At 39.1% G+C, this 15019-nt stretch overlaps 1 protein-coding gene across 6 annotated transcripts in view; it reads left to right on the top strand.

Moving 5' to 3' along the window:
* The first annotated feature begins 5651 nt into the window (after nucleotides 1-5651).
* Nucleotides 5652-15019, top strand: part of map7d1a (MAP7 domain containing 1a) — a 40691-nt gene continuing 31323 nt past the window's right edge. For 5 of the 6 annotated variants that reach the window (XM_085423474.1, XM_085423471.1, XM_085423475.1 and 2 more), the window contains exon 1: nucleotides 5652-6070. In XM_085423474.1, the coding sequence (XP_085279600.1) occupies nucleotides 6001-6070 (70 nt within the window). In that variant the 5' untranslated portion in view covers nucleotides 5652-6000. The remainder of the gene's footprint in view (nucleotides 6071-15019) is intronic. The other variant, XM_085423473.1, reaches the window with a different exon arrangement.

Raw genomic sequence — 15019 nt, 5'->3', positions numbered from 1 at the left:
ATGACACTTTACTGTGTATTTTTTACCTGCACAAAAATAGCATGATTTACTTCATATTATCCTAGGGAGGTTTGATAATTGTCGATAATTAATTTGTTTATATAGAGTAAATGTGATTCATAGATATATATTTTTCATGTAAACTTGCAACTGTTGATTAGTATTTGTATTTCTCTGGATTTTTTTTTTCTTGAACCTCAGGAAGAGGAAATAATATTAGAAGCAATTTTACTGGAAGACAAAGTGTTGTTGCTTCAGGGGCCAGCCTGTAAGGCATTTAAAGCTATTATAGTATTTACAGAAAAGACATAACATGGACACAAAAGACAGACAGCTGTGATAGTTACAGCTGGACAGAAATGTTCTCTCATCAATATAGATTAATCCTGTCTAATCTAGAGACTTGCATTAAAAAAACTAATCCTGTGAGCATCAGCATGAGTAAGAACATGTGTGTAAATGTATGTGTCACAGAGCTCAGTTGGAGCTTGACCTGAAGAGCATATCACTCTTTGTTTGTGTCTGTTGTTTGGGGAGGGGGTCAGTGTGAAGGCAAATCATTCATGTGACTCTTAATATCATTTATTATTGTGATCATTGGGTATAATATGCAGTGGGAAAGAATGAAACTTTCAGTGTTCAGTTTAAGTTAACAGGCATGCCTAATGTGGTGGCTGATGAGTATATATCAGAGGTATCTTCAAAATTACTACATAATTCTGTGATGAATATAAAAATGATTTTAATTATGTGCTTTGGCCAGTGCAGCATAATTTTAGAATGTTCTATACTTTTGTTGACCTTTTCTCCCCTTTTGTTTATTCTGTTATTAAAAAAACGTTAATTAGCTTTCCTTTCCCTTCATTTATTTCCTTTCCTTTCCTTCCTGATTACTTTGCGGTGATGTTGCTGGTGTTCTCTTGGCTGGTCACTTTAACCTCACTGAAACTCAGGCTGTTGTAGTGATGGTCTCCCTCCCTTTAAATGGAACTAGAGGTCGAGGGAAGGCACTCCCACCCCTATAATTCAAGTTTTTCTTTTTCCTGCCTCTGTTATTTTCCTCTCTCTCCCTGTCCTCGGTGGGTTGTCATGGAAATGAAAGCTGGGGTGGGGGGGGGGGCTTCTATTATTGAAGCAGTTGTGGGTTTGGTAGTGGGCAGGGAGTTGGGTATAGTGAAATGAAGCGATTCATGCACTCATAAACAGAGAGTGCGCTGGAGCAGAAGGGCGGTGGGGTGAGGGAGAGAGAGGCGAGGAAAAGGAGAATAGAGAGGGGCCCCGGGGGTGAGCGGAGAGACGAGCCAACTCCACGTGTTTTGGCCCTGTTTCTAACTGATTGCACGTTTTAGGCCATTACGTCATGGTCTGCGAGGCTCTGCTGTTTGAGACACACTGCTGCGGAATCTCATTCCTCATGGAAGATGGCAAAATGAACTCTTGGTAATGCCACCTGTTGTTGGGATAGTAGGAAGATACTGTTCAAAGAGTAGTGAGCATTGCTGATTTTCTCATATGTCATATAACAGATGAAAGTAATGTGACTGAACAACAGACTCGTGTAAAAAGATCTAAAGACTGACTCTGTCATTTATTGGCTGATCTTAGAAACAATGAATTCCTTAGACCCGGGGAATTCCTGGGAATTTCCTTCAGTCTACAAATTTTAGTCTAAATACTTACTAACTATTCTCCTTACATGTTGTCTGGTTGTCTGTTTCTCTGTGTTAGCCCTCCACCTGACTACCAACCTAGACTCAAACCAAGGACAATGTTTATATGTTATCAACTGGGACATTTTTTTTGTTTTAAACCCTGAAATTAGGTTTATTTTAATCTTATTTTAATATAGATGTCTGCACACACTGTATCTTAAACATACATATTCCAAGATTCTTGGATATGTAACTTAATAATATATCAAGATCTCCCAAGGCAATTAAAACTCCAGCCCACAATAAGAGGCAGACTACATTCAGATGATTCAGACCAAACAGTGATCTTTCTCCCAGCGCCCCAGAGACACACACAAAGACAGAAGCAACTCTCCCACACTCTGTCTCGCCCTGTAACTCTGCAAGGGCTCACACACACATTTTCAATGTGACATGTAATGTAGGACATGATTAAATCACACTACATGAAACAAAAGACAACATAGTCGTAAATTATTTGAACCTACAGGCTCCCTGCAGGTGCCTTCGCCCTTTCACCCTGTTGAGTCTAGACAATGGTGCAGTAAAGCAACAGTGTTGCTTTCTGAAACCTGAAAGCAATCTGAAACAGCTACTCCAGCTTTAGTGACATCGCTACAGTGTTGTGCAAAAACAGTATATGTTCTTGCAAACAAACATTTTCCATTAATAAATCATATCTACCCTTTCCTTATTCTACCTTCCCTTGCTGCTTAAAATGCATCCTTTTCTTAAAATAGAGATGGGTCAGTGCTCTCTGGGGACATTCTGAACATTCCTGCTATTGTTATTTCATTACTAGGATGAGGGTTGCCCTTGCCATTCATAGCAGCTGACCTCTAGACTTTGCGTCAGTCCCCATTTCTTAGAATCAAAAATATGAGATTGGAGTTCTTCCATTTGCAAAGGTGATTGATGGACAGCTGTTTAGATGATTCAGTTCTCATGCATCTCTTTCACTTTCACATTTTACTTGCTTTTTACTCTATGTAAGAAACGGTTACTATTTATTGGTCAACTACGTGTAGCAATCTCAATATAAAAATGCTAGGATGCTTATTTTACAAAGAACTACTAGACCTTTGCATATATATAAATATATATACATATATATATATATATATATATATATATATATATATATATATATACACACACACACACATGTATAGCGTGCCTGAGAGGGATATAGCCATTATACAAAGGAACAAAAAAAGCAAGCATTAGAGATCAGCTTCACCAGGATGTTGCGGTCATGCCTGAACAGTTTGGGTTTACATTAGTCTTTTGATCATTTTTTTGAACAACCTTGTCCCTTTCAAGAGCAGGGGTCCTGTTGGGTCATGTTCAAACAACCTAAATTCAAACTGGTACAAAGGGTTAGGGTTATTCTGCACATCTAAGTGCAGACTACTGTTTCCACAGAAACCCCTCAGCAGCCCTGTTTTCTCCAGCACTATCTGTTGTTCCTTGAATGTTAAGGCTCTCAACCATATCTTTAAATTACTTTGAGCTTTTGTTCTTCTGCTTTTCTGGAGTGTGTTTACTAATGCAATTATGCCCTTTAATCTCATATTCTCACTCTTCTGCCTATTTTCAGTGCACAAACTGCTTACAGTGATCAGGGTTAGTTTTAATGAGATATGCATTTAGCTTATATACAGCTTCACGGGTTACTGAAACAGTGGTACGAATTCACAACAGAAACGGAATAAAGGATCTAAGAGCCATTAATTGCTGAACCTCCTGAATTTGTGCAACATTTCAGCACATGTAATACAAATTTAACGGTGGCCAAATGTGATGTTTTTTAGTTTCTGATTTGCATCCATGTCACTTTGAATGGCTCATTACTTAGAATGCTTGATAAATGGACACATGGCTCCTGATACTGAGGTATGCTTTAATTTCCCTATCAGACTGCTTGCCTTCAATACTAGGTCTTTTGTGCAGTGTGTTGTGTGTAGGGTTTAGCTCTACTGTACCTTGTTTTTGTTGCGGTATAAAAGTAAAAAAAATATCATTCAGTATTTTTGTTTATTGCATAGATTGTATATAAAATACATTATTACACTCTTATTTCTTATGTCTTTCCTGCAAAAACAGGTAATGACCTCAATGACATTCGCATGAAATGAGTGATTAAGATATTTTATTCCCCAGGAAATCTACATTTTTTAAGTCTCCTTGCGTCAATATGTCATAGTCAAAACAAAATGTGGAGAGCACATCAGTATCAGAGATTGTTCATGACTTCAGATATATGTTTAGTTAAAGGATGTTAATGTTTACACTAAGTACGGGAATTCTTCCTTGTCCTATGACATGAAAGAGTTTAATAAGGGCTTACACATTTCTAAGGTTCCTGGTACACACTTATGGCTTCTATCTTCCGTAAACAAACATGACATTTTTGAGCATTCTTGAGCTTTTGGCTGACTAATGGAGCCATTGATCTTTAATTAAAAGCAAAGAAATATGTTTTCTGCTTGCTTTCCATGTGTTCTTGACTTGAAGGAAATAAGAACTGAACTCTTAACTGCTCCTTTTATCTTAAAATTAAAAAAAGACGCTAATCTGTGATTTAATTATAGATAGCTCTTGAATCAACATAATTCAATGACATTAGGGTTACTGGGAGAAATCCACTTATTTAAGTCATGATTAATTTATCAAGGATGATTAAGAATAATATGATTACAAGTACATGGAGACTTTAAGACACACGTGGTCACACTTTTTTGGCTTCAATTTGGCAAAACCAACACACTCCAGCAGCATACCCAACCCCCACTTTCTTGAGCACCCCCCACTTTCAAGTTGCAGTGACAGGTGGCTCTTGGGGGTTTGGGTGAATACAACTCAACAGCTGCACAAAAGAATCCCAATGGGGTCCTTTTGACAGGGTGTCCCCTCTCAAGCGTGCCGATGGGCGCCTGGCCCAGCCCCCACCTTGGCAGATGCTGTAGGAGATCCACAGGTGGTAGATGAGAAGACACAGTGGAGTTCTTAGAAATGCTGTGTAATCAAGATCCATTTTTAGGGACTTGTTTTTGCCACAATTAAAAAACACAAGCTGCACACAAAGTCTGCACAATTTTATTATCTCAATGCAGTAGGCTGAAGTAGATTCCAAAATAAAACCTTATGTATGTATTTTGACTGGGCTGTCTTATGGAAATTCATCTTCTACTATTGTTTCACTGCTGTAGTGTGTGCTTGGGAATGTCTGGTTTCGTTTAGACTCTGAAATCTCAGATGAATCTTCTTTAACGTGTCTCTAAAGATTATAGGAAGAGAAGAAGTATTTGGGAGGCTGCAATAATCATCACGTGGACTACTCAGCTTTTTTTCTTTGGGGTGTTTTCCTTCTGCACTTAACTGGGGTTAAAAGTACACAAAAGCCACCTTTCCTTTTATTCTGATTCCTAGATAAACCTGTAAAGCCGCATGCTGGATTATAATCCCGGAAAGGCATTTGAATTCTGCAGGTTAAAAATGATATACTAGCATTTACCCAGCAGCACGTGAAAACCTGTTGTACTGATCACGCCTATGTGGGGTTTCAGTATGTAGGTACATTTTTATGTGGGGAAAATGCTTTAACCAACTCATGAATTAGACAAGCTAGAGACTAAACTATATCATCCAGGCACACAGGTACGCTTTACAAGTCAAAGGTTTATTTGAATGTGAACTGTGAACCGGCTGCGAGTCTTGTAGTTTTTGTGGGTGAGAGAACCAATCAGAACGTCGGGGGGAGGTTAGGGAAAAAATATTTTTAACATGAAAACAGATACAGGGATGTCAGTGAAATCTGTGCTAATCTTGCGCTAAGCACATTCGAATGTATCAGTAATTATTCTTGTCTTCTGTATCGTTAAGGATAACTTAACAAATAATACCAGAGTGTCCCCCTTGTTGATAGTGGTACAGTCCGATCCGGAGGCCAGTGAGGGATCGTTCGCACCAGCAGAGCATCAGCTGTGGCGTGTCGTGGAGTGAGAAACTTCTCTCCCTCCTCCTTGTTGCCTCTCTTTCTTCTCATATTCCCTCGGACACCTTGTCATCTAACTTTTCAGAGACGCAGTGACCGGTGAACAGCAGCTGGCTGTACAGGCGAGGGTTTCGTTTGTTTATTTATTTTTTATTTCTGACCTATCTGGACGCTCTCCGGAGGATTTCCTTTTCCAGTTCATGCAACTGGAGTGACTCGACCAACTCCCCCCTCACCCCACCCCACCTCCGAATCCCTGCCTGAGGAATGAGAGGACTGCTGGAGAGGAAGAGCCGAAACTCGCATGTTTGAATGAACAAAAGAACAGAAAGCGAGGCTATCGCTCCCGGAATGGAGGGAAATATTCTGCCTGCAGCAACATGTAAGTCATAGTATAGACAGGAATTTGGGAATTCAAAAGCATGCACAAGTGCTTTGTCATCCACGTCCTTTGTCAGTCTGCAACGAAATGTTTTAAGACGCAACATAGTTGTCGAGTCAGATTTAGAGGTTAGGAAACATTAATGTTTGCGGGCTCGACAGTGTGATGGAGAATAATGAATGTGGGATCAATTATTAATGTTGATCTATTATGGGAGCAGAGAGGGAGACAGACCGTTCATAAAGCGTAAAGATAACGCAGCCTAGTTTAACACCTCAGTCCCAGAGCAGATTTGAATCTGTGTTGTGAGGTGATTTATCAATTTGCAGATCTTAATGTAGAGAAAAAGTCAAACACCGGTGCGATCAGCTGACCGTTGTTGTCTCTTAAAAAAAAGAAAAGAATGTCTGTTGCCATTTTTTTTGCACAGAGCTCAGGTTATAAGGGTTATAATAACAACACAATTTGCACTAGATGAGGTAATCTCACTAGTCTCACCCCATCCCATCCCCCGCCTCACGTTATGTTTAGCTCTCTACTAACACGATGGAGTCACAGGCGGTCTTGTATCATTTGCCGTCTCCTCTTTGCGTCTCTTCTCCTCCAGCAGAGCATGTTTTCCAAATTCAGTGAATAGTTTATGCACAGGTGCAGTCATGCTCCCTGCTGGTGCCGCGATGCATCAACAAACTCCTAAAATCTAGAACATTTTAATGAGATCAGCTGCCGACCAAAGTGCAGGATGAAGAGTCCGCAACACACTCTGGCCAGCTTTGCCGTAGTTACAGATTTATATGTGCAGTTACAAACGGTGTGATCCCACAATCATGCAGTTCAAAGACAGTTTTCCCATTCGGTCGTAACAAATGTCTGAGCCTGAGACAAGATGGAATATCCATGCTGGAAGTCTGCCAATGTGAAATCTCTCATGTAAGACAGATCGACCAAGTCTGGTCTAATATTTTGGTTTCCACGTTAAACTACTGTATATTATTGACATGTTGCCCGTTTCTGGAAATAGAAGGGGACATACAATGTGTCTGATAACAAAAAACTTCCTTCCTTTTCCTCTGTGGGGGGAGGTCAGTGTGTTTTGACTCTGTCTCAAGCAGGAGGGGACAGATGCTTTACTCTGATTGTAGGTGCCTTCAAAATGTTCTGAATAAAGCTTGCATTGAAGGCTAGCTCACTCTCACAAGAAGAAGACTGATTTCAGGCCACTCTAATGTTTCATGTAATGAAGTCAGCCAGACTATTATGCTCCCACGCTTATTAAAAATGATCAAAAGTTCTTCCCCCAGGTTTCTTTGATGCATTGATGATCAGAGATCCAATGCTCCTTGTGAGCAACGCAATCTTGCATTGCTACATTCGACTCAAGCATGATATTACATTAAATCCAGTATGTTGCTTTAATAAACATTTAACCTCTTTATGAGCTCAGTTATGAAAGTGAAGAAAGGGTACACTAGTTGCTAAAATGTCTTGCTTCATCATGTCCTCCAAAAAACACGTATTCTTGGCTCCTCAGCAAATAATTGACACAACAACTGAAGGCAGCGAAAGCATGGATTACAGTAAAATAGGCTGTCAGATGTCTGGGCCCTTTTATTTTCAGGCTTTCATCTTCTTGAGTTCTTCATTCCCTCACAGTTTAACAGATGGGCTTTGTTGTCCTCTTAACTTGAACAACAAGGTTGTGACCAGTTAAGATAAAAAACAAGCTCTATGTTCTACGTCTACCTGCAATTTCTAGAACATTTACTGGCATCTCAGAGGGTTTGAACTAACACACAGACAGCAGACTATAACTACAGTGACAACTGAAAGCGTAAGCGGAGTCAATAGAAGACGGCTCATAGTGTTGTCAATTGTGTAATAAGGGAGAATCCACCAGCTTTGCCTGTCAAGCGTGTAGTGAACAAGATCTGTCAGCTACACATTTGCACGGGTGATTATGTAATCAAAGGAATGCATGCAATCAACTGTGCTGCACTTTTTTATTTGGGGGGGTTGTTAGGTTTGTTTGCAAATTAACAGAGGGCAGAGTCACATGCGCCCCTTTAAATTAACTGACTAATGTGGGTTCTTTTAACATCAGAGGGGAGTCGTTGTTTGCAATGTCATGATGTCTTAAGGTGATGTTTTCATGGGTTTCTGAGGATATGTGGAGTAAATGTGAAAGCACTAATGTTTAACGTGGCCAACTGGGAGTATATTAAGATTCATATCTGTTACCATGTTAAAAAACAAAGATTGTGATAGAACATTTGTGAATATACATCAAAAAAGATATGGATTTTACTTTGTATGTTGAGCAGTGGCTTATTGGCAGTATACTTAAAAAACAACTTGCCATTATCAGTTTTAGCAGGTTGACTCTGTGTGCATGTCATCAGGAATGTGGTCCCAGACTGTACAGAAACTACCACAAAGCCGGTTTAGAGTACTTTGACTGTGTTTCTATGTCTGTCTGTGCTAATGTTGCAACTTTGCGTCATTCAGCGACAAAACATTACACGTACATAGGTGGAATAAAAATGCAGGTGAGAAAGGAGTGAAGGATGCTGGAAGTAGAAGGGCCAAGTGGCCCATTGATTTTCCTGTTAGGGCTGGACAATGTTAAAATTTTCCAGTGAAACTATCAGTGTGAACTGGAGCTAATTAACAATCTAAATGATCTAAGTAAAGTAATTAGATGGAGAATGGCTTGTAGTCTCTAAAGATACAAAGATACAGGATGCTATTAAATACTCCGAGTGCGCAACCTGTACCAAGAGCCACCAAGACATATCTTTATATCCTACCCTCTATGGGCTCCAGTGTACCTAGTTAGCTCTGGAATTTGGGGGACACGGGATTGGAAACTTTCACACTGGTGCTTCCTTCACCAGTACTTATTATTAACTTAGCAGTAACCAGTGCTCATGACACTACATTTGCTAGTCACATGTGATGGAAGTATTCATTAGTGTATGGGCAGAACTCCCAATACTATCTTAGTAAAATAAAAAAGAAGAAGACATCACCTTATGGTGCCATTCAGCATTTGCACTTTTCAAATTAAGTATTTACTTATTGGATTCTCAAGGAGACAGATTACTAAATTGGTGTAAGGAAACAATCAAAAAAAAAAAATTGAAAAATTGCCTGAAACAGAACTAGTACATGTCTTGACCATGAACAAATAAAGTAGGCCAAATAAGTATTCAGAATCAGAATCAGAATCAGAATACTTTATTGATCCCTGGGGGAAATTATTTATAAGTATTGAACAACTCAACATGTTTTTCTGTAAATATATTTCTGATGGGGCTAGTCACTGTTACCGATATCAAGTGACTAGCCGCTAGTCACTTGATATCGGTAACAGTCAAAGTAATTCACACATATAAAACAAATATGTACGTTTTATAAAGTGGAGTGACACAGGGAATACGTTTTGAACACAGAGGTGCAAAAAGCCATGGGAAGCCAATGAACAAGTTGAAATCTATTTCTGTTACGATCAAATTAATATCAGGTAGTTCAGTCCTAATCGATGCTTTCAATTCCAAGGTGTCACACAAGAAACATCTCATGATGAGTAAAAGCAAACAGTTCTTTGAAAACTGTTGCAAGCTTATTGTTGCAAAATATACCGATAGCATCAGTTACAGACGTATATCTAAACTTCTGATGCATAATATCTGGACAAGCCAATGAACTATTGAGAGTATATAGTCTGATCAGATGAGACCAAAACACTCTATCAATAGAGAAATATATTTACTGTGAAAAATGTTGGCATGTTCAGTAGTTGAATAGAATATTTCCACTGCTGTAGCAGATTTATTCATTCGATTGCTGACTCTGAATTCCCGTTTTATGCCCACGTCGTGCAGTCATTTCCATTTTTTTGCATTTCTAACTCCATTAATGACGCATTTTCATCAGTTTTATCAGTGTGTAATGTTCTCTGTGATAGGTGTTGGTGGGAGCAATGAATGGTGATCTGTCTCAAGATGTTCTGCAGTTCATGTAGTGTCATTAAAAACCTGATTCTGATATTCTGCAGTTTTTTATACTGTTTTTTTCCATCTCATTTTTGTATTACTTGGTGCGCGTACAAAAGGACCAATCAGTGAGCTGGCTCCATATTACATAATCCAATTAATTCAGCATATGTGGCTGCAATCACTGATTACATTGTCTATTTAATGGATTTTTCCAGGCATCTTAATCTGGCTTTTTAACAAGAAATGCCAAACTTCATGCATGCTTGAAAGGATTAAACTGGCAAACGGAGTGAACTGTAACACTTTACCACACACTTTGAGAAGATGATGCTTTTCTTTTGGTATCAAGATTAATTGATTATTCTTCTAAGGCTACTGTGGGTGGCCATGTTCAGATATTTTCAAACTCTACACTGAGTGAACTTTATAATGGGACTCGTGCCATGTTTTAAGTTGGGAGAGAAAAGGGGAAAAACAGAAACATCTGAGTCACACAGAACCGACTGAAGTCATGCCAACACTGTGGCACTGAGGTCTGCTTTTAAAGCTACAGTGCAGTCTTTTGACAGTGATGCATTTGTAGTTGAGTACAGAAGAGCCAAAAATCTCACTGGACTGGCAATGAGACAGTGACAAGGGCCTCAGCTCTGAGGGTGTTTGACACTGTAGAAACCAAGATGATTTGAGTATTATCAGTGTCATAGCTTTTACATAAAGCAGCAAGAGCAATAAATATTTCGTATGCTATTTCTCTGTGCGAATATCCTCAAGTTCATTTTAGAAGTTAAAGAACATTTTATGCTAACCTTTAATTTCAAGTCAAATATTTTATCCAGAGACAAATTCTCCAAATACTCAAGATGTGCACAGAATAATCTGTAATAATTTACCCTTCTAACAATCAAAGTAAGATAATTATTTTAGGAATAAAAGCCCTTATTGGTTTATCTAATGTTTAAAAGTTTTTGTATATACATGTTTATCTATATTAAAAAAAACTTATAAGGGAGAAGTCTCTGGAAAACCCTCCCCATTAACAAGCATTGCATGGATTTATGCTTGTGCGTTAAATCTATGCCATAGGTACACAATGACCTCAAACCCTGTGCTGTAACTTGGGTGGTAATCTGTAATGTAACTACATGTCGACACAGCTTGCAATGACTTTAACTAGGCCATTCGGTCCTAGTGTTTCTTCCTGTGCACTTCCAGCTACTACTACTTCTGTTGCTATTTTTCAAATTGACTTAAAGAGAGAAATTGCAGACCAGCAGGGGTTTACCATGCACAGGTATAGGGTCAACAGCATCAGCCACTTATATTGGTTGTGTGGGTTCTTCGTAGATTCTGCACAGATGTAAGAATTAAACTTTTGTTGTAGTCTTCCAGGATATAGCAATGATCAGTAAGTGCATACAGACACCATTATTTACCAGCTGCAACAATTTGGCTTGTTGTTATTACCTTGTGAAACTGTGTGTTTGTCTGTGTGTTTCTGGAGACACGTGGGCCAGCATTTTTATGTCTGTCTGTGGGTAGACTTTGTCAATGTGATGACACTAAAACCCTGAAAGATGCAGTCAGGTGAGTTTACACGTGTACAGCCATGATCAAAATGAGTTGGAAGAGTTAGAAGTTGGGTGTGGTGTTCAATATTTTTGTGTTTTTGTTTATTTTTATTTGTAACTTCCCATATATCATAATCATCATCTTCATGCTGTCTAAATATATACAGTGATGGCCAGCCATCAAAGTGTAGCTAGGATTATTTTGTCGTTGTGAGTCCCTGTGTGTGTTTGCATGTGTCATCACAGCAAAATGTGGTTCTGCAGATACCAACTGTTGCAGCAACAACTACAAAGGTGGCTTTGAATACTTTGGGAAATGTTTCTGAGTCAACGGTGTCACAACCCTGCATGATACACGGAGCTTCAGAACTATAGACGGAGCTTCAGAAATTCACAGTTGAATTATAAAAACAGACAAATAGTATCTTTAACATGAAAATATGGATTAAGGTAGGATTAGAGTTAAACCAGTCTATCTTTGAACCATCTATAACAAATTAAATTGCATGGCATGTCAAACGCCAGGGTTTGTGTGCAAATAGTAGTTCCTACATTTTGATTAATGTCACTTAAATATCTCTGCTGATTCCTGATTCCCTACTAATTCACTCAATTCACTCAATGGCCAGAGGGGCCGATGGCGCGATATGGCAGCCTCGCTTCTGTCAGTCTGTCCCAGGGCAGCTGTGGCTACAACCGTAGCTGCCTCCACCAGTGTGTGAATGCGAGAGTGAATGAATAGTGGCATTGTAAAGCGCTTTGGGTGCCTTGAAAAGCGCTATATAAATCCAATCCATTATTATTATTATTATTAATTTCCACAGTCCAATTACATGTGCTGTTAGTCACACATAAAAATGACCTGAGGCTGTAGTTTTAATACCCTTCCCTCTAAAATGAAATGCTTGTGACACCAACACCATTTGCTTCTGGAAAATAAATTTGAAGACTAGCTTTACTAAAACCTGTATTTATCTCATTGGGTCCTTTGGTCTTTTCCATATAACACTACCCTTTGATATGTAATACGTCTGATTATCCAGACAGATACAACTTGTCCAGGACCATCTGTGATGACTTTGAGCTGCTGGAGTTAAAGCTAGTCTCAGAGCTCATTATTATTTGGGGATTACGAGGTATGTTGAACAAAAATGAAGACAACTGTACTTAACCTTTCTCCCAGCCAGGTCCAACGGATTTTGTTAAGCATATTGGTGAGATTTTTAGATCTGTTGGTAGGATGCCCCATTTCCAGTTTGATTAGAGGGATTTACCTGCATCACTGTTAATAGTCAATATATATATATTTTTTAAAAATAAAATGTGCAAAAGCTGTTTAAATTACTGGACCTAAGAATGACGAGGCACATTCAACAAACTGAATGCACCTTCATGCAATGCATTAAGAAACAAAATGCAACACAAAAAAGTGCTACTTGGAATGCATCTGCATTCCCAAACCACCTCCTGTCTTTTAGCCTTGACTGTAAGATTCTAGAAGGAAGCTGATGCGGCAGTGCTGGAGCCTAAATTTATTATTAGTGAGCTGTACCACCCTTCTCTCTGGTACACTAGAGGAAGGACGAGTAGAGGGAAGTCTTGATTTGGATTGTATTGCTTGTTCATACCACTCTACTGCTCTGAAAATATCCCAGACAAGACTGCTCCATGCCCTTTATTCGTCCAGTCACCAGACCTATCTGCTAATATTAGATCAGTCTCTCTTCAGCTAAAGGGCATACCTCGTATAGTGTAAACACATCTTGGTCTCCCTACAGTTTCCTGATTTTCACCGTATTTCATGTAATCAGAACTTTTTTTGTATTTGTATTAAAAGAAAAGTGCTTACTTTCTAAATAAATGCAACATTTTAAAATACTGTAAGATCAATGCAGGCCTCTGGGGATGAAAGTATTGTAATGATGTTTGCCTCTTCTTAAGAAGTTACCTGTGATTATGAAACCCAAGAGTGGACCTTGTAGCCAGCAAAGAAGTTGCGGGTCTTATGTGGGGAGACAAAAATCCAGTTAATGACAACTTTTGGATGTAATTGTGTGTTGGATGGTCATAAGATTACTGCTTGGGATGATTTTTACTTTAGGTAATGTTTACAAAAATAGGCATATTGCAACAAAATGACAAACTGCTCTGTGAGCTACATTTTAAAGGACACATAGTCAAGGCTATTATGAAATGTCCACAGCACTGCTGTCACCAATTATATTGTCTGTACCTATTTATTGTTCCTAGGGATGTTTCTAAAGCACCAGTACTACTTCAAACAGCTAGAACCAGTTTGGTCTTTATTATATTTCCAAATTAGTGTTAATTCTGGAGTCTTGTACAAAGAAACTGAAATTAGGTTGTGACAGAAATAGAAAATTAGAGAAATGCATATTACAGAAGCTTCCATGGTGGCATTGAGGAGTCAAATAAACTTTATGACATCCTACCTGGCTAACCACAGACTATTGAAATCTACTGTATGTTTCTATCTAGTAAAAATGCCAACGACATGTAGTCAGTCATAAGAATCCATTATAAAATTTGACTCTGTTGCCCTTGAAGGCACAGTGAAGCATTGTTCTTCTTGTTAATAGGCTTTGGCATAATAATATTAGAGTAATTGGGGTCAAGGAATAATTAAATTCCCCAAAGATCAAGCTAAAACTGTGACAAATTGTTCCTAACCTCTTCTGACTAAACCTGGTCCTGGAGTGTGATAGGGAACAAGGAAAAACGGAGTCATTGAAACCATTTCCTAACTCCCAAAAGGGATGTAAAGCTGGTAAAGAATGCCAGTCAGGCACTCCTGACTGGCATTCTTTACTGCTTTCAGTTATTAAAGCATTTTGCACAACCTCCGTGTCCTCTGCTGTCCTTCAGAGCAGTTTAGTTTAGTGTAGAGATGCTTGACACTTTGTCCCACCTCTGGTTGGACCGTTTTTGTTAGTCCTGTGTGTATGTTGGAGCATGTTGGTGGCAGCAGCAGATGCGGGATCCCTAGGGATCCGCTGCTGGTTCAGATAAGCGGAGCCTTTCATCAGCGCGGTAGTTTTGGCACATACACTGGTGCAGGGGAGAGCAGCAACTAAATGCCGGGCATTGTTGTTGGTCCAGTCCAGGTGATGGGATGAACGCTGCTGCAGTCATTGATGGAGACATTAGTATTCACTGGCCAGTTACTATGCAGGGAAGGAATGCTGTGATCTGAACGGTCTTGAGCCTTGTTGCTTGGTGTGCACGGCCACTTTTTGTTTTTATAAGGCAGACATTAGCTAAATCCTGATGAGTCAGTGTGCAGCTTATGTCACTATATTATGTTTTCTATCATGTGATTGAAAGTCTTTGTATTTTACACTGTAGGGCAAACAAAAATATGT

The sequence above is a fragment of the Rhamphochromis longiceps genome, linkage group LG11 (genome assembly GCF_057381845.1).
Source record: "Rhamphochromis longiceps isolate RC_006_pf linkage group LG11, R_longiceps_female_GT1.1, whole genome shotgun sequence".
NCBI lineage: Eukaryota > Metazoa > Chordata > Actinopteri > Cichliformes > Cichlidae > Rhamphochromis > Rhamphochromis longiceps.
This window is presented reverse-complemented; position numbering and strand designations above follow the sequence as displayed.